General features: G+C 35.6%; 2 protein-coding genes and 1 long non-coding RNA gene across 3 annotated transcripts; all 3 read left to right on the top strand.

Moving 5' to 3' along the window:
• Nucleotides 1-3,812: 3,812 nt before the first annotated feature.
• LOC136806157 (uncharacterized) lies at nucleotides 3,813-4,721 on the top strand. The gene is made up of 3 exons (XR_010846526.1): nucleotides 3,813-3,905; nucleotides 4,112-4,203; nucleotides 4,487-4,721. It is a non-coding gene; the product is annotated as an uncharacterized lncRNA (long non-coding RNA).
• Nucleotides 4,722-7,669: 2,948 nt separating this feature from the next.
• LOC136806140 (uncharacterized) lies at nucleotides 7,670-10,226 on the top strand. The gene is made up of 4 exons (XM_067062707.1): nucleotides 7,670-7,962; nucleotides 8,218-8,429; nucleotides 9,208-9,334; nucleotides 9,780-10,226. Exons 1-4 carry the CDS (start codon nucleotides 7,764-7,766, stop codon nucleotides 10,139-10,141), a joined length of 900 nt encoding a protein of 299 aa, XP_066918808.1. The 5' UTR covers nucleotides 7,670-7,763; the 3' UTR covers nucleotides 10,142-10,226.
• A 3,497-nt stretch (nucleotides 10,227-13,723) lies between these two features.
• LOC136806156 (uncharacterized) lies at nucleotides 13,724-19,862 on the top strand. Its single transcript, XM_067062719.1, has 7 exons — nucleotides 13,724-13,775; nucleotides 14,589-14,842; nucleotides 15,872-16,039; nucleotides 16,551-16,676; nucleotides 17,307-17,564; nucleotides 17,946-18,497; nucleotides 19,569-19,862. Exons 1-7 carry the CDS (start codon nucleotides 13,746-13,748, stop codon nucleotides 19,750-19,752), a joined length of 1,572 nt encoding a protein of 523 aa, XP_066918820.1. The 5' UTR covers nucleotides 13,724-13,745; the 3' UTR covers nucleotides 19,753-19,862.
• Nucleotides 19,863-20,441: the final 579 nt, after the last annotated feature.

Raw genomic sequence — 20,441 nt, 5'->3', positions numbered from 1 at the left:
GTTCTTCTGCGAGTTCGTTTCTCTTCTGGACGGATTCGAACTCGAAAGCATAAAAAGAAACGAGTTTAGGGCCATCACCAAAATCAATGGAGGGTCCATGTTGCCATTTATCATTTTTCCAGTAAACACTGGTTTTGATTATATGGCCAAGATCGATGTACTTGGATACAATGCGGCAGCATGTCGCTGGCATCCTTCCAACACATGTACCATCTTCTTTCAGGATTTTGATCGCCTTTGGGTCATAATTGTTTTCTGGTTCTCTCATACAAGTCATCCTGCATGAGTAGGGTCTCACGTGAAAGCGATGATACCCATTGACTGTAGAATAAAACCCTAAAAAGGGCTTTTTACGGAGATTATTGTCGAACCTGAATCGGTTGTGCTGAACAATATCTTCCAAATCGGCTTCTTGAAACACTTCAGATGTTAAACATCTAATTCTTTTAGTAAAAACTTGACTCATGTTTTGAAGATATAGAAATTAAGATGTATTAAACAGTAATTGTAACAGACACGATTGAACGCTTTCGACACTTTTCGTCCACTCAAACCTTTTTAATTCTTCATCTTTTTTATTACGGGAAAGAAAGTAAACAAAAATACTATTTCTCTTATTTAGTACATTTTATCCAAAATAGGATAAATGCTTATATTTTTTCACTCCGCGCTGATAAGAAGCTAACTTTTGGTTTAAAATGATCTTCTGTATGAGCACAATTGATTTAGAGAGTAATAAAGACGCGGATCTCTGAATTTGTTCAGAAAATCAACTTTTTCTTCTATTTCTCCTAACTAAGCTATCGATTTTATCTTATTTAGGATAATTCATCCTATTTAAGCGAAATACCCGCATTTCTCCTAATTTGCAATAGTACTCGACTGTTTACAAACGCCGACAGAAAACTGCTGACTAAGCATCACAAAACGGAAATCATAATGGCAGAGTAGCGATGTACAAATTTGCCATGAAGCTGTGATCTTTTGACATTGAAATTGTGGATTTGGCAAAGTTGGTGAGTATGGCAAATTTGGAAGTCAATCGAAAGGGCTGTATGTCACCCAGTGTTGACGACATCCCAGATCATCACGGTAGCCCTTAAAACAGTAAGATAAATCAAGGTTCAAGTTCAATAGCCATCTCTAGGAGAATTGTGTGCATTTAGCAACACTTAAGTAACCTTCTAGTATATCCTATTTCCATTTGTTTTAGCAGTGCGTCCCAAACAGCCATATAAACAAAACTCAACATTCTCACAAAAGTTGTCTTTTTGATTTCCCAAACATTCGTCTCAAGCGTTCCCTTCCACAATAATTTATGTAATTGCAATTGCGGTCAGTCCACAGTCGGCTTCAACATATACACGTGTTTTATTTACGTGACCGAAGTGCCTACTAAAACAATCCGGGGGTAAATAGCGAAGCAACACAGCAGATTATTCGTAAGTATCTTTTGGCATTGACAATCAAATAAAATATATTATACTATATTTCCTTAATTCAAAAATCAAAAATTCATTTTTCATTCGCGAAAAATAAAAATAAAAGAATAATGAATTAATATTACATACTAAGACGCCCCCGTCTTTTACTCTCATTTAATTTCCAATCTCGGCACGTGCAAAACGCCCGTCCGCCCAATATCCACCCAATCAGCTTAAATTCACTTTAATTGTCCTTTGACATTCAAAAAATAGTATTTAAAAATTATGAATTTATAATAATTACAAAAAACAAAAAGTTTGATACTTCATTAGTGAAATATTCAATAAATTCCTGGTTTCAATTTTCAGTGGGCGTTCTTCTAGGGCTTCGATTATCGCGCAATTTTTGCGTCACACAAACTTTCTCGGCCGCTCGTAATAATTATACATTGCCAAATTTGGTTCTCCATTGTCGAGTCAGGATCGATGGTGACGTCACCTAAGCATAAAAAAGAAAGGATTTCGTCAGTTTTATGCATATATTAATTTGCGAGATATTATATTCGCCGCGCGAGCGCACTTTTCGTAGACTAGTCGGAGTACTTTCTTTTACTCGCGGGATTGATGGTAACTTTTCATCTTCGTTATTTTTAAAATGAAGCACAACCGAAAAAAAACGAAACTTCAGAAAGTTGCGTATTTCCAGTGAGTAAACGACTCTGACAATTAACAAAATTGATGATGATGATTTTTTTTCGGTCAGGCCAATGTCTCGTATTGGGGGTTCTAGTCTTGAGCCCAAAGCCTACGCAGGATTGCAGCGTTTGGGTAAACGAGACAAAACTCTAAAAAAGCTGGTGTTTTGACGCGCTTCCGTGCTCTCGAAATATCGCGGTTTGAGACGCACTGTTTAGATACAGATAGAAACACTCAAGATGATTCACCAGAAATACCCTATCAACCCCCTCCTACACTTCCTGCTGGTAATTTATCATAGCTATACGAACATTTCAGCTCTTTTGTTATCCAAATTTTCATGTAACATAATCAGGCTTGCAATGTGTAGATTTTCAGATACAAGAGAATCATTCGAAGATTGGGTTATATATTCTTTTAGATAATTTTTAACAATGCTTAAAGGTTATGAAAAATGGCCTGGAAGCAAAGCTGTAGAAAAAGCACGTTTTGAGATGAGAGGCTATTATTACTTTCATAAGCATTTGCTCTTTCATTTTCAGGGAGCCCTTCACAAAGAATATTGGCCATGAAAGCTGGGCAGTCAGTAAACTGCAAAAGGTGTCAAGAAAAAGACAGAGAGTTAAGAAGACTCAAAAAATTGGTGGAAGCTTGTATGTTTCAGAAATTAAATGACTAACAGCCAATTCGATTGACTTCAAAATATGCCACTTTTGCCCTAAATTATTCGCAAGCTTGTCAAAATCTATGAAAATTTTTGGAGGAAATTTGAGTTTCCAAGGCCATTTTCAACTCACTTTTTGTCTGAAATGTTTGAAATCACTGATTCGAAAAATAAATTAAGAAAGATACAATTTTTTACCTTGAAATATTAAATATCGCAAAAATCTTAAACCTATTATTTAATTTATTAGATAAACAAAAAGTCAACAGAGGTTTCAACGATTTTAGGAAGGTAAAAATTGTTTTCATTGAATTTGTATAAGTTAAATAATATTAAATTAAAATTTCAATGAGAGAAGATGAATACTAGGGAGTTTGATATCCAAAACTGAGGAACAGCTCTCTTCTCTGCCTTCACTATGTTGCTGGTTCTCTGTTTGCATAACAATAGATGAAACGTTAAGACTGACAGGTTTATTATCTATCAATCTATTTTAAGGAACAACGTCAAAGAAGCAATACACACAAAGAAAAGTTCTACATGAAAAATGCAGAGGATAAGGTACAAAGTCAAATTTTCAAATCCCTTTTTTATCTAGTTTCTTTAAATTCATAAAACATTGAAACAATTTTTACTACATTTTTACTAGTCTATTTGAATAATAGAATGAATAGAATTGCCAGTGGAAACATAACAGAAATGGAAACTTATTGATGTAATTTTTAGCTTTTCCAATTTAAGTGACACACCAATTATTATCTTGTAAATTCAAAAAGGTTCAGACGCTTATTCGAAGAAATACAGTATTTCCTATTATTATTACTTTTAACATAATTATTAATTCTGGAATCTGAATTTTATACTGCAGTCTGAGGAAATGACCTTTCATTTAGATCTCTGGTCACCTTGCAGGTTTGTTTTTCAAATATCGTTTGCAAAATATTGATAATAAACATTACAAATCATACATGGCATACATGGAAAGTTGTTTTTATTTTGTATTTCCTTTCCATCTAGATGGAAGTTGTGCGAGGTAAGGGTATTTACCTGACAAAGGCGACAGTGTGCAGGGCTCACCTAAAGCCAGAAGTAGGGAAATGTGTCCCATACCTTCTAAAAAGGTTAGTATTGTTGTATTATGTATTGCTTTTCAAAGAAGTGTTTCACGTTTTCAATAAAACAATTAAAAGGATCCCAAAGTCTTTAACTAAAGTGACAAGGAGTGAAATTTTTACATTTTAGCGATATTAGGTTATTTATTTTGCAATTTTGAAAGATTTAGACTTTCACAATATTAAGAAGAATCTACCCGCTCTTATATATTTAGATTTTTTTCTCAACAAGAGCTGTGCAGCATGAACCACAAAGGTGTGAATGGAAATGATGCATTTCCTTCAGATGTTATAAACACCATATACTGTGAGTTATAGACATTTCTTTAAATAACTTTAAATTGTTATATCCTCCACCCCCCCGTGTAAATTTTTTTTCTGGAAGAGCCCAATGCTTATAAAACCCAAAGACTTAGGCGGTACTTATTTCCTCACTCAACCCCATCTTTTGACCAAAATCTTTCATTTTCCTTGGAGCTTTGTCATTTTATTTTGTTGAACTAATTTTCCTAGACATCCAAAATTTAGTCTCCCTGAGATGATTAAATTCTTTCCTTAAAAGAAGCTGTGTGATTCTTTTTATGTTTCAGTGTTTGCCAAAACCAATTGTTTTGACACAAAGGGCAGAGCTGACAATACGAGAGTGCCCATCACTGAAGAGCGCATTAACAAGCTTTGTACAAACTTGGTCCAGTCAGCAAGGACCTATCATAAGCTTGGGAAACCTTGGACTGTTCATTCTGAGGCTGAGGACCACGCCAGTAATGAGGATTCCAATTTACCTTCTTAAAGGAAAAATTTGTCAGAGTTGATGGATTCGGCTAAAACCTGCCAAATCAGTTCCTAGAAAAAATTGTCGTTCAATTTCGGCCATTATAATCAAATCAAATTCTCGTCAAATGCGTCTCTCTAGTAATGAATTACCCCTGAAAAGAAAATTTCTGGTCTTCTACCAAATTAAACTCCTCTGTCAAAATTTTTGCTTTAAGGGAGGCTCCCCCAGGGGCTGGCGTGACACGTGAATGAGCCTTCTTTCTATTGTGAATACGTGAACTTGATTTTTTCAGTGCGTGAGTTTTTGCATTGAGATTTAACACAAGGAAATTTGAAAATAAACTACCTTAATTCAAAATTTTTCTTGCTCTCTTTACTCTCATAAATTTGGAGATCATAAATTCTCCTTAAGAAGATTGGTGCAAATCTTCACTGTCTACTCAAAATTAACTTCCTCCGTGTTTTATTATATTTGCTGTGCCATTGAAAGTATAAGAGAAGTTAGAATTTTTACAAAATTTACTTTGACTACCATAATTCTTATTTGTATTATATCAGTACGTTATTTCCAATTCTAATCTCTCAATTTATTCAATTTCAATTTCATTAATTATATCGAGTGTTATTTGTATTCAATTTCAATTACTAGTACTTAATGTTTGAGGTTATTTATTAAATTTCAATAAAATAAAAGGTTATATCAATTGATAACTCTGATTTGGGATAGCTTTAATATTGATTTATATTCGATATTCCGGGTATAATGAGTCCACTAATTGCCATTTCTCATTTATGGATATGAGATATTTGCTTCAAAATATGTTTTCTTGTTATCCTTCAATATTTCAAGTTTTACAACAGTTTCGTTTTGTTTTTAACTAAGATATCATCCTATATGTATTTATTCTGTTTTAGAGATAAGAATATCTGAAAAAAGATCTAAATAGAATCAAACTCCATGAAGTTAATAAACTAGGAAGAGATCATTCATTTGGTTGGAACATTGAAGATCATAACGACGATCATATCAATCGAGAAAGTGTCATATTAGAAACATCATTATTGGTTTTCGTAAGTGATAATCTTTATATGTCATTTTTTAATTCAACCGATTCTGATAAGTTCTATCTGTGGATTCAGATTATAAATTCTTATAGCAATGATTGTAATGATAAATACCTACAGATCATCCACATTCAGAAAGTCAAATACCAACCTATATGTTCAGAAGTAAATCGGTCTAAAATTTCATTTGGTATTTCTCTAGTATGATAACCATTGCGTAACAATCCATTTACAATTCAATATTTGATATATAGACATTCCAAATTACACCCCAAATGTAATTTCAGCATCATTGTTGAATTGAGCAATGAACAGAATTTTTCCATTTAAGTAGAAAAATTCGAGCCATTGTTATAGAACAATAGGAATTTAAGCACACCTTTATCTTCGTTCCAAAATTTACTTGCTTATATAAAAAGTGACTATTCGCACCTATAGACAATAGAAAAATGTGTCAAAAAAGGATTGGATCGATTTTAGTGGGATAAAGCGGACAGGTAAACAACCCACGCGACAATTTTGGCGACTACGGTCGAAAAGGTGTATTGCTTTTGAAATGCATTTGAATTTTTAAAATTTCTCGAACATTAAAATTCAAAAACAATCCAAACGAGAAAATCCAAAAACAATTCACGAAGTGCTTTTGAAGTGCACTGTTGAAATGCATTTGAATTTTTAAAATTTTCTTTAACATTGCAATTCAAAAACAATTCAAACAACACAATCCAAAAACAATTCACGAATTGCTTTTGAAGTGTACTTTTGAAATGCATTTGAATTTTTAAAACTTTCTTGAACATTGTAATTCAAAAACAATCCAAACAAGACAATCCAAAAACAGTTCACGAATTGCTTTTGAAATGTACTTTTGAAATGCATTTGAATTTTTAAAACTTTCTTGAACATTGTAATTCAAAAACAATCCAAACAAGACAATCCAAAAACAGTTCACGAATTGCTTTTGAAATATTCGTGAAATGTAAATGGATTGTTTGTTGAATTGTAATTGAACCTTTTTTGAAACACCTTTGAATTGTACAATTCAAATACAATCCAGATTTGTAGGGGACCGCACAATGTACAGCGGTCTTTGTTAAATGATGACAGTTTTTTATCCAATGAAGTTTGATTGGTGTTCGGTGAGTTTGGTTAGTAAAAGTTCCAGATTTTCCTCCCTGATGGGATGATAGATATTGGCTCGCTCTTTAAACTTTAGCGTGGGCGTCTGCTAAATAAGCCGTAAAAAATGTAAAAAGAATGGAAACAAGGTAATAAATCAAACTAATCAAGCTTCAATCAAACTTCACCGATCTTGATACAGATTTTGCTAATTAGGATTTTCATTTTGAATCATGCTACCGTTGTTTGTATAAGATTCCCATTTCTGCACTAAGAATCTTGTTACTTTTCTGGAATCTTTCCCCTTTATTTTTTCACGGGATAAACATCAAGAGATTGGGGAGGGTTTGTTTAATGGAATGCCGTTTAAAGCAGTTATAAAGGAGTCAAAGTTTAATCTCAATGAGTATTATTTCTTTAAAGCTTAAAGTTGGCTAGTTTTTACCCTGCCATTTTTTAGTCCAGAAGCTGGAGCTCAACTACTCAACTGATGTCTGGGGCGGGGTGGGTTAGACCTGCTGTCCAGGGGATCAAAAGTCACAATGTCCAGGGGGGGGGGTAAATTTCCAAAAAATGTTATATTTAGTTTTATATGCTTTTGAGACAGACTTTAATTATGCCAGTGACACCAAAAAAATTTAAAGGCTCTAGATAGGAATGACAATATTAAATAAATATTTTAAGCATTCAGACGTAGAAATCTTAGCAGTTTAATTTGGGAAATCGTCTGACTGATAAAGCAACTAATATAAAATGAAATTGCAAGATGCAGAAAATCTGAAGCTGCTTATATAAAAAATGTGCTAATGATATCGTTTAATTTCCTTTGTAGCTCAGAAATCATCCATAGCCCAAAGATGGCCACCTCTCAGTAAAGCCAGATGTTCTCAAACAACAAAGCTCAAAGCAATGTATGGTAAAATGATGTTCAACCCTCCTCTTAGTCAAAAACCAATGACGTCATTTGAAGTTGATGTGGAATGGAATGATTTGCAATTTCATCCAACCGAGAATAGACATAAGCGTGGAGGCGTATACGTATCATATACAATGGGTATGAAAAATGGACCGGGCGGATATTTTGGCGTTCAAATGGGCGGAACTTATGGTAAGATTTTTGTAATCCATAATAAGTGTTTATTAATACCTTACGGGGAACACATTTAGGCGAGAAATAATTTTAGCGAGCAGCAAATTTTTTATTACTTTGACGGCGCACTTTATTCTTTTAATTTTGGTGGAAGCTATTTTCGCAATTGGATTGTAGGGTGATTTTATTGTGAAAAAGAAACTATGTAACTGATTTGAAATCGTGTTGCAGGGTGGTTTGCATCTAGCAATTAAATTTAATTTAAATCTTTAGGTGGATTTATTTTCTCAATTTGGGACGGTGATCGAACATATCGACTTTCAAATGGAAAGAAACAAGTCAAGAAATCCACCAAATTGGTTTGTCCCATGGATTTAAGAAACTGCAAGCGGAACTGTCAAGATTGTGGACTACCTTCATTACGGGATATTGCCAAACGAGGTTTTACGACTGGTACTAAATGTATAACAAAATATCCAATGAAGGTATTTGTCCCTCTTCTAAATTAAGATAATCCTATGGATCAGACTCAGGGCCAACATCATGAAATTGTTAGAGCAATGAATATAGAGTCTAAGGAGGCGCAACCAAAGAATTTTACTTTGCAAAAAAGTGAGGGATAATGCTCCCCTGGCCCGGTGGACCCTGAGACTAGTGAAGTGGTCTAATTATTGCTTCGCTAAAGCGACAGTTGCCTAAGGTAGCCTTTGTCATTTGACCCTATATACGGTGAACGGCTTGTGACCAGAGTCAAGTCAGCCCTTATTATCTGATTTCGGTCGTTAAATAGGTACGATATACTCAAACTTAATGGGTCAATTGCAGGTCTTCGACAACCAGGGTGTGCTGCGTCTGGTACACCATCACATGCCGTGGGGTAAGACTTACTATAAGTCCTACCTCCGAGGTATTTAGTCCAGCCAAAGTAACTGACACTACACTAGTAAGATGGGTTAAAATATTTTGATTAAAATAGAAAGTTGGAAAAATCAGTTTGTATATTGGAAAAAATTGCAAAACGTACGTACATTTTCCTGATGGAACCCCACCCCGCCACCAAGCTTTCGTACGCTTTTCGAAAGATCCCCCCTCAGGGTGTATGTACTTTTTGAATGGTCCCTAAACACACAGTACTTCTCGAAGTGACCATGAAACTATTCCCATTCGTACCTTTACTTAAATTTGAGCTTGTTGATCAAAATTGAGTCTCATCCAGCATCCAACAGCTTGGAGCAATAAAACTTTTCAATCATCAACTTTCAGGTTGGTGATCGCTATACAGTCAAGCTATCAAAAGCTGTACCGAGAAAACAAATTCACACTTCACAATTTGGTGGTTTTAGAAAAGTTCATGAAGAAGTTTTAGGAGAGAAAAACCGTTTCATCAAAGGTTTGTAGTAGTCTAGCCTCGTTCCTGCGTAAAACAGGCTTTTCACGTTATTTGTGAAAGCCAGAGCAAGGTCTCTACGAATTTGTTTTCAGCATTTTCAAGGTTTTCAAGTTTTTGGGTCATTTTAAAGCTGTTTTTCAAGGCTTTTTGGCAAAAATTTTAGTACTTTTCAAGGTCTCGTAGACACCATGCAGAGATTGAAATGTAACATTTTATTTTTGGATTAAGTAATCGTACGTGGTCTAAAGCCGGATGATGACCTTTCCCGGATATAGGTGTGAAAGATATGCAGTATTGAAAAAATTGTGAAAATTTGCCATGGCAATGGCGTATATTGAAATGTTCACGGTATATTTTAGTGTATATACATACAAAAAAGAGAATCGTGGATTAAAGTCGGCGCGTAAAAGGATGATTATTTTTACATTATGTCATTATTTTTCAGGTTCTGTCTGGCAAGTTAGTGTCACAATCAAGAAGGGCGCTACACCAGGTAAAATTATTCCGGTCGGAACAATCATGTTCGAATCGGACGAAATCGGATTCAACCGTTTTGGAACATTCGACGAAATGATTGGCTGTAACAAGTGTAACGCTATTTATCACAAAGACACGCGATATGGACCTATAGTTAGCACAGAGGGGCGGTATAAAAGACGCCCTGTTCACATGGAAGCATGGACACGCTATAACGAATCCACATGCAAAAAGTATCAAATTTCCGGATCGAAACGAGACTGTAGCCTCTTTTTCGAAAGTGGCCCATTGACTAAAGGCGTCACAAAATCAAGAATTAAGCTTTGGTAAAGTCCTTTTTTGGCGAAAGAAGAAAAGATACTTGTAAAAGCTAATGAAGTTAAAGAAATAAATATTTGCCATTTATGAAGTCTAATCGGAAGTAGCACTGTCTTTTTTTTTCCTTTTTCGAATACCGTATCTCAGGTTGGTTTGGCTAAGTGAGGTGGGATAGATTTTTGAACGTCACGTGATCTTTTTTTAGCCATTTGATTCGTTAAAAACTGTGATGAATAAGGTTTAGAAAATCTACCCCACCTTACCTAGCCAGGCCAGGCCACCTCTATAAGCATCCTATAAAGATAAGTGACCAATCAATAAGAAATTATCGAAGATAAGATGCATTAAAATGTAAAGAAATAATAAAAATAATGGCTCAACCGGGGGTCATATATATCGACATCTCATAAAAACCATGTGAAGTTTACGGTCAAGGAAAAATCGTCCTTGCGGTATACCTGAAGAGATGAGAAAAAAACATTATTCATATTAAAGGTTTACGGCTCCACATTATGCAAATAATAATTGTTCTCGTGGCTGTCGGCGGAGTGGCTGTGAAAGAGCTGAATGAATGCTGAATTGGGCGCCAGGACACCTACCCTCTCTCCCAGTAACTTACCACCTAAATCATATTACCCAATCTAAGCTACTCATTGGCTGAGTTGGAGGTGACCGGGGATCGAACCATCAATCTTTGGACCGTAAGGCAAATGCTCTATTGACTAAAGCTACCCGGCTACACATTATGATAAAATAATTACTGGAGTGGATAGCTGGCTGATCATAGATTTATAAATCCCGAAGTGCTAGATGTCATGCTTTGGCTGAATAGTGTGCCGGAGCATAGTGTGCAAGGGGGTTCCAGGTCCCACCTGAAAATTCAGGTCCCACCTTATCCTAAAATTCCCACCTTCAGCCCAGACTCCCAGATCCCAGCTAAAAACAAAAAAAATATACTAATTCGAGGAACAAAGCAAAATTTCTTTACCGTAATATGAAGATGCAATATATTGTTCGTCAATATACGATTATGATTGTTAAAAATAAGAGCAAAAATATTTCTTGCGTATTGTTCACATTATGTAAGTCTAGTTATTATCATTATTTTACTGTGGTAATTATTCGTATATGTATAGTTCCATTTCTTACATTTTGGTGCTTCTCAAAATACCTTATTACACTTATATAACTACTCATCTTATTGATGCGAATTGCTTACCTCGCGTTAATTACAAATGTTTAAACAAAATTCGAGCCGTGGTTATTTTCGAAAACCCTGCCTTTCGCGTTAATAAATTCTCGCACTCATTTTACCCGCGTACTTTTACTTGACTAGTTATATAAGTGTAATAAGGTAAGCAAAAGTAAAAAAAAAAACATTCTTAAAGATATTTATTCACACATCAAATGACCTGTAATAATAAAAAGAAAAGTTTAGCATGGTAAAAAATTATTTATGAAATATATAAAAAAAATATATCATAAAATCTGAAAATAAGAAATTTTACTTTAACTTTTTCCAAAACACCTAAAGTCCCACCTAAAGAAATTAACTCCCACCTTAAATTTTTTCTCCCACCTAAAACCTGGAAAACCCCAAATCCCACTTGAATATTTTCGACCCAAGCAAACCCCCCCCCCACTATTCTGGGGGGGGGGTGCACGCTATGCGGAGGTCAGGTAGAAAATCCTACCTTAGGTCACGTGAAATTACAATAGAATTTCAGCACTTGACCAATAAGAAGCTTCGCGGGTTTTCGAAAACAATAGCAGCAATATTTTTTGCGATATTTACTTTTTTTGCTTGGAAGAACTTAAAGCACGACGTCTTAGCCATTCGGGATTCACAAAAATCTGTGGGTTGATCATTTGCGAAGGGAAAGAATTAGCGAACTTTTTCCCGCATGCAAAACACGAATACTTTGAAAAATATAAGTATTCTTTTTTGACAATAACTGCTATTGAAATATTGAGATGCTATTGAAATGCCAATTCCAGTCTTTATTCTAGATGTCTGTGCTCTAAAACGTTCCAAAAAGAAGGTTTGTCTAATTAACCGAGGAGTTAAAATTGGTGGAGGATCATGCATGGTTGAACCCTACAAAAAAAAGAAGTCAGTTTGACCACGACTATAAAACTAAAGTCAAATACTCTTTACATAAAATTGACATCAAATATTTCATTTCTCTTAAAATTGACGTCAAATATGTTATTTTTGCAAAAAGAAAAGTAAACTTCAAGAATAAAAAACATTTAAATTGAGTTCATAGCAAGGGAGAAGACGTTTTTATAGCCGAGAAATTTCATGGTAGTTTTTTCTATGGACTATTAATAATAACTAGCCGGTACCCGGCGTCGCACGCCGGTTTAGCTGTTTGCTGAACGCATTTAAAGTCCTTTGGATGTTGGGAAGGTGGCTTAAACACCCCTTAAACACGATGAAATCAAAATTAAAGGGAAGAATTCTCTTCAAAGTTTGACTCTATCCCTCCCGGGTGACGTATCTTTTAACCATATTTTGAAAAATATTTTTGTGGCAAAAATGATCAGAAAGCAGAAAGGGCGCCATTCCCAAATTACACCATACCGGCGACCAGCGACATCCGAGACGGCTCTGCAATTAGATTTTTTTTCTCGCTTCGCTCGCGTTATATTTGCCGTATTTCTTGATGTTTAGGAAAAACTTTGATGTCAAGATAAGCGGAGTGAAATAATAGACATGACACACGATTCGTCGAAAAAAGGCAGCCCGGGGGGTGCTTAGGCAAGAGAAGGAAGGGTATTGGTATATGCCGGCCTTAAAGGTGCCTTTTTTGAAACATGGCAGTTTGAAAAATCGGAAAATCAAACTTCAGTCCCACTAAGAATCGGAAAAATAGGAAAATTTTAACTTTTTGCCCCCAGAAAGATAGAAATTTGGTGAAATTAGTCCCAAAAAGTGAATTAAAATTCACACAATATCCCTTGTTTCTTCTCCTCTTTATTCTGCTAAGGGTCCAAGGGGCAGGGCCGAAAGTCAGCGCGCAACCATAGTCCCCCGGAAGGCAGCAATTTTATGGTGCTTTTTATAAAATAACTTCGTCATAACTTCGATAACTTTTCAAATTCAACAATGACTTAGATTTACAGCAAAATAATTATCGACATAGATGTTTAAAGGTCCCTTTTTACGAAGAAAGAACTCTAGTTTTTACCGCCTTTTGAATGTATTTTTAATGTTGCTGTTGTTCTAACAACAAACTTGTCTTGTGATTCTTATGTTTTATTTTATATTGTTCTTTTCTTTAACAGATTCTGTTTAAAAGATTTTCTTTTGTTTTGAAAAGAATTCGAATGTCTCAAATCAAATAGGTCGTTAATTACATTCGAAAATATAAAACAAAAGAAAAGAAATAAAAAAAAGAAAAAGTCTAATCTATCAGCAATCAAAACAAAGTCTTTATAAAACGGCGCGAATCTGATTTAACACATTTGTGGAGCAAGAAGCAAAAGTCATCTTTTAAAAGAACAAAACATTGCTTGCGAAATCGAAAGTGACACACAGACAGAAAACAGAAAACAAAATGACATACGCGTTATACTATTAATATATAGATTATTGTATTGAAGTTAGAAGATGGATAATTCAAGTCCCCTTGAGGACCCGGTATGTAATTTCTTGTTTGGTAATTCAATAATCTACAACTCTTTCATTGCAAAAAAGTTTTGGAACTTATTAAATCGAGCATGAATTTTTTTTTTTTCTAGAATTAAATGCAACGTTCGCTTGTTGCTTAAGCAAAGGGGACATTTGGCCCCTCATAACAAGATATTTTCTATATTTTTTTTCCAAAATTGACTTTAAGCTGTTGTTTTAGTTTTTACACCTTCTTTTTCTGAGGAACGTCGACCCTTTGAAGCTGTCCATCCTTTTTTAAGACCAGCAATATTTATCCTTACCAATTATTATTATTTTTGTCATTTTGTTGAGTATTTTTGGGCATTTCCTAGAAAACTAGGTGTTTTTAGGGTCCATAAAAATGTTCTTACCTTGTTCTCAATGTTTCGATCTTCGAAGCCTTATATAGCTCGTTCTTATAAAAAACTGTATAACGATTTTTTCTATAGTACAAGAAAATTAACTTCTCGTGAGTTTTAGAAAGTTATTTGTCTTAGTGTTGGATTTGAATGAAATGAGAATAATCATTTGCTTTGCTCCAGACCCCTTTCGAAGCTACTTTCAGTGACAACAAAAAATCTCAACGCTAGATTTAAAGAAAGAATCCTTTTCAAACCATTACAGGCCCAACTATTTTACTAACAACTTTTTCCATGTACTAGCATACCCTTAGTGAATAGCTAACTAATTTCCAATATTCAAAGAACACAAATTGTTTTCAATGAGGCCAAGCCTGAAACCATTACAAACCTAACTATCCTACTTACAACTTTTCCACCTTTATTCATATAAATTTCTTAGGTTATCGACCTGCCAAAGTCAGTCTGTGGACTTGACAATAAGTTAAGCCAACGACCTGATGAAAACTATGAGATCGAAAGTAACGTTCCAAGCACTGTGGAAATGGGGATAGATAATGACCCAAAAATCATTTTCTCGGATGAAAATTTTTATCCTACCCACCGTTGCCACAATTTCAACATCTACTTAATATGCGCAACGTCATTGGTATGGATAATTGGAACTATTGTTCCAAAAGAAATCCATAATTATCTGTAAGTTGTTTTTATGTTTTAAGTCTACAAATCATTACAGAGCTAAGTTTTGATTATCATAAGACGAATTACGTATAACACCCAGGGGGCAGTGGGTTTACCAACTGACGATATGTGCGGCAAAAAAATTGGCCTTTAGAATCACACCCTTACAGTGCAGAAAAAAATCGGTGAAATTCATACCCTTACAGTGCATTTTTTCAAATTTTGAACTCTTTTAGAGCAAAGAAACTCAACATTTTCAAAAATTGCAATTTTTCCCAGATTTACTGAAATTTCCACCCTTACAGTGCATTTATCAAAAGTCTAACCTTACAGTGCATTTCTGATATTTTGAAAAACATACCCTTAACCGCCGCACATACCCGTCGGTCAATTTGCCTGACTGCCTCCCCCCCCCGTGGTATAGCACCCCTGTCTCACATCCTGTCCCGGTGAACTTTTTTTTAGGATTAAAATTTTATTATAACCGGGTCAAAAAAATCCAATGGGGATGGTTTTGGAGTGCAATCTTTTCCTATTGAATTTCAAATGGGGATAAAAAGAAAGTTAATTTTCCAGTGGGGCTAAAATTGAAGCGCATTTTTCCAAAAGGAGACGAAATTTTAGGCATATTTTCCGTTGGGTAGGTGGTCCCTCCAGGTCTGTGACACAGGTGTGTCTTATAATACGAAGGTACTTTAAGGATAAGGGATGAGCTGGAGTTTTTACAACATACTTCACTAATTGGTCATTTGAAGTGATAGAGATGACGCGTTCTTTAGAAAAAGTAACAAAATTGTTTTATTACTGGTTAACGACCAACCAAATCAAATAAGAGCTTGTAAAAACTCCAGCTTGTCCCAAGGATAAAAGGTGTGTCCTCAGCTTTTGTTAAACAAAGGAAACGACACATCAGCTGTATACAAACCCAATAAACTATGTTTTTAGCCCAATAATGATCTTCCAAGAAAATGCGGGATTTTCTCTTCTCTGACTTTTGAGTTGCAAAAATTTACTGACTTTATAAAACTTCTAACTTTCTTATAGGTATCCTCCAAAGATAAAGGAATCGAGCTGGTACATGACCATTCAGAATCTCATCCACGGACCGCCGGAGATAACAACAGTCAATGTCTTGAATGAATTGTACGCCCTATGGGCGTTTTACGCCGTCTACTTTTTCATCGTGTATGTTGTGAACAGTAGATTATCAAAGTAAGTAAATATCAAATCCCCTTTGCTTTTAAAAGTGTTTACCAGTTCTTGGTTTGCTTGGCATTTTTCAATCAATGATTCAATTCTACCATAATCTGAAAATATACCTCATACCTCACTTTTCAACCCTAGACCCCCCCTAGAACCAATAAATTTCCTAACTTTGAGCCGAACTTTCCCTAACTCAACTCGATTATGTTAAGAAACAGCCATGCCTCTTGGAAAGACAACTCATAATTTTTTAAATAAAAAAATATATTTCTCTTTATTTCTTACAATAGCCTTATCGCCCCTTTCAACTCTGGCCCTTATTGCGGCTTTAATTTTCGTCACTGGCGTAATAAGGGCAGGAGTGAGGGATCAGATAATTAGAGCCGGTGTATAAGGGGTAAAAGGGCCGATGAGGTATAAGCAATTAATACGCAATTTTTCAAAATACATGTCGTACAGATTTTCTCGAATCCTACAAAAGTAGTCTAGCCCTTATTTATTTTCATTTGTTGTATTCTAGCTATGACCGCCGAGAAAAACAGACGAATGAATTGATCGAACGAAAGAGAAAACTGAAGAATTCTCTCATTGTCTCAAGTACTGTTGTCTTTTCGTCGGCTGCCGTCTACATCTACAGATCATACCGGTAAGTAATACTTTTTAAATACAACCCCTTCTCACAGACCCACTGGGATCCCTTAACACTGGAAAATCGGCCAAAATATCGTTCCCAGTGGAAAATTAAACTCTGCTTTTTGCCCTGCTGAAAATAATCAGAAAAGCAAAATATACTACAAAATATTGTTCCATTTCTTCCATCCCCACTGAATCTTTCGGCTCGAAACAATGGCGTTTAAATCACCAGCCATAAAAGATATGGTCATATCAATCCCCATCGAGTTTTGGTCCGTTATTTTTATTACCCCCATCCGCTTTAAAAAATCCTACCGGGTCGACCCGACAGACGTCTGTGAATAAGGTGTTTTTAAATGGAGAAATACCTTGTTGGCAAAATTTTTCGTTAAAGTTCGTTTTCATTCTATGCTGATCTCTTTGTAGCCGCCAATTACCGCACGGGCCTTTTTTTCGTTTTACCACCCTAAAACCGTCCTTCTTCGCACCTATATACAATAGAAAAAGGTGTAAAAAAGGATTGGATTGAGTTTAGTAGGGAAAAACGGACAAAAATGGCCGCGCTGCAATTGACGGCTACGGTTAGTGTATAATGGATGTACTGGAAGTGTGAAAAACATTTTTTTTTGTTTCTAATTTATAGGTTAGCAGATTTTGTTGCACTTTTAACCCCAGCAAAACCAGCACCACCACCTGTCCCTAAAGGATTCTTTACAGAAATTTTGATGAACTATTTGCGTCAAATGGTGCTGTTAGTTGGCTTGCCAATGGTGCTTGGATTTTTAGCACAAAGAAAAATCTTCCATCAATTAAAGAAAAATTACGTGGCAGCATTCTTTGGTATTACAGCCCTTGGTCTAGCAATTTGTTATTATACTGGATATGATTGTGGAGTATTTGAGTAAGTTTTCTTTTTTGAAGATTTTTTAGTAAAGTCTACGACCGCAGTCGGAGGCGACCCTCTGTGGATAGCTATCTACCCAAAGGTAGGGGAGGATGCCACTCTTTCTCCCTGGATTTCTCCACTTACCCTTGATCATTCTCTTAATTGCTGAGCATTAAGCAGAGAGGCATCATGTAACATTTTGAGAATCTTAGGTATGAACCGGCTTGGGGTTGAACCCACAACCTTGTGAACCGTAGCTGGATGCTCTCCCACTATGATGATGAGATGACTTTTTCACTCAGTGGAACATTACAATATTAGCTGCGCTGTCTAACTTTCCATAACTCGAACACAAACTAAGGGTGTAGTTTTTCTCATTTCTCTAATCATTTTTAGATCTCGACATATCGCACCGTTAGAGCCTGTGAAAAAGGTAGAAGAATTTGGACGAGTTGACATTATGGATAATTTGAGAGAGTTCGCTTTGTATAGTTTGATTGGATTGGCCGTCATACTGTTTGTTATTGCCTTTGAAAAGGTTGTAATGGTATTTGGGCAAAGGATTTCGTTGACAAATTTAATGCTACACACCTACCAGAAAATTAAGATTTCGATACTAGCGTTATACGCAACTTTGAAGATCTTTATTGATAAGCTTTTGGAAAAATATGAGGGAAGCATCAACCGTAAAATTTTCTTTGCATTGAAATTGATATTGAGGGTAACCGTATTTTTAAGGATTTTGAATGAAAAGAGTCAAAAGCTCTTAAAGAAAGGAGCATCTGTGTTGATGGGTTTTATTACCACTGTCGTATGTTATGGAAAAACGATCTTCGGGACAATCTTACAAATAGTTTCTTCAAAAAGAATATTGTTTCTTGTTACTTTCGCTGCTATGGTTGTTATTGCATCTGGATGGTGCTTCAACGATGCTGTTGATATGCCAGTGTAAGTAGACCTTTATCGTTAATTCAATCTCCGCTTGCCACTCTCACTTAATATTTTAGACTCGTATGCTCGTATTTAGCCTATACTAGACGTCACGGCTTTCTACGGAGTGAAAGATCCCGGGTTTTGGTGAGGTACCACACGCAATTTAGGTTTAAGCGATTTCACGAGGGGAAAAAAGAAGGTAGAAATTTGATAAGTGTATGAATAAAATCTTTCGGGTAATAAGGGTTTGAATCATAGATTTATAAAGCTCGAAGGGCTAGATGGCGTACTTTTACTGAAAAGTGTGCCGTAGTTAGGTAGGAAATTCTACCTAAGTCTCGTGACATTACAATAAAATTTCAGCGCTTGACCAATCAGAAGCAATAGCAACAATATTTTTTCCGATATCCACTTTTTTCCTGCGATGGCTTAAAGCACGACATTTAGCCTTTCGAGCTTGATAAATCTATGGGTTGGAATCTGCATCATAACTTTTTGTTCTCCCCTATACTGAAGTCCTATTTTAGAAAATGTCACCGCTCGCTGTCATGATTACTTCATAGAATGGCAAAATTTTCTCATTCCCGGTCAACTTTTCTATTGTCACATTAAAACCGAAAAGGCCGCCCCAAAGTTTTAGCCTCGTTTTGGCGAAAAACTCGTCCCCAGGCCCCAAAAATCAAAATTTTGAAAAAATGAAAAAAATACCCCCAGGGATTTGCCCAAGGATCAAGTGTGCAAAATTTCAGCCAAATCGGACCATTTTTGAAGTCTCCAGCCTGCCCCAAAGTTTTAGACCGTCAGTCTCAAGGTCTTTGTGTGCTGTCTAAGCATTTGTACGGGATTATTTTTGCCAATATATTCGCAAAAAAAAAACCAGCAAAACGATCCCGAAAATGCGCCAAGAAATTTTGCCATCCGACGGTAGTTTGCTGTTTTATAGAAGATTTTCAATAAAGGTTAAGGTAAGCCCCCTGAATTCAAGGATTTCAATAAAATATCATATGCTTTTCTCAAACGGCAAGGGGTGTTAGGAAATCGTTCAAAGTCAAAATATTTTTGATAGTTTATATTCTCCTTATATAGATTACAAGACACACAACCAATGCCATCAACACCACTACCGTCATCACCGCCCGAAATTTCCTCTCCCTCACCAGAGCAGGAGATTCTATTTATGGTTGCGTTGCCGACATCTTGTCTACTAATGTTATGGATTTTCACTGTTTATACAGAAATTATCATTCCTCTGATGACATGTCAGAAATGAATTCTCCGGTTTGGAGTTTTATGTACATTATATTAGACTTTTTTAATTTAATTTTAGATTTATAGCTTTTTTTAGATATCGAAATATTATTATAAAGAAATATAAAAATCTCATCCAAAAAAAAGACAGGACTTGTCGGTTTTCTTTCCTACTCCGAGATAATTACAATGAATACGCTAATTAAAGGTCCACAACACAATGGGCTCAAATTCAGTATTTTCCAACTATTTAGAGGCCATTTGTGAAAAATGTTTCCTAGGCCCAAAACAACTGATTATTCTAACTCTTCAAACCCGAGTGACCTGTAAGTACACACGTTATAAATTTCCCAATATACCAAGTCACAGAGAAGACTATAATAAACTAATTCTCAATATATTTTGACGTAGATTGGGCTTTTCCAGAAAAAAACCGGTGCACCCCCTGTTGAGGAGGTCCAACCTTTTGTGACCTACCCCTTTGGAATTCCAGGCAATTTTAGGATCATACCCCTCTGGAATTCCGAATTTTTACAAATTTTCAATCATTACCCCCTTGGAATTCCGCTTATTTTTGACGGATTTTCGTCTATCCTTATCGAATTCCACTGCATTTCAAACCTTACCCCCTTGGAACGGAAATGGACCTCCTCAACAGGGGGTGCACGATTTTTTTCTGGAAAAGCCCATTGCAAGTGACTCCAGTTTTTA

The sequence above is a fragment of the Clytia hemisphaerica genome, unplaced genomic scaffold (genome assembly GCF_902728285.1).
Source record: "Clytia hemisphaerica strain Z4C2 unplaced genomic scaffold, Clytia hemisphaerica genome assembly, whole genome shotgun sequence".
Classification (NCBI taxonomy): domain Eukaryota; kingdom Metazoa; phylum Cnidaria; class Hydrozoa; order Leptothecata; family Clytiidae; genus Clytia; species Clytia hemisphaerica.
Note: the sequence above shows the minus strand (reverse complement) of the source record. Positions and strands in the feature narration are given on the sequence as shown.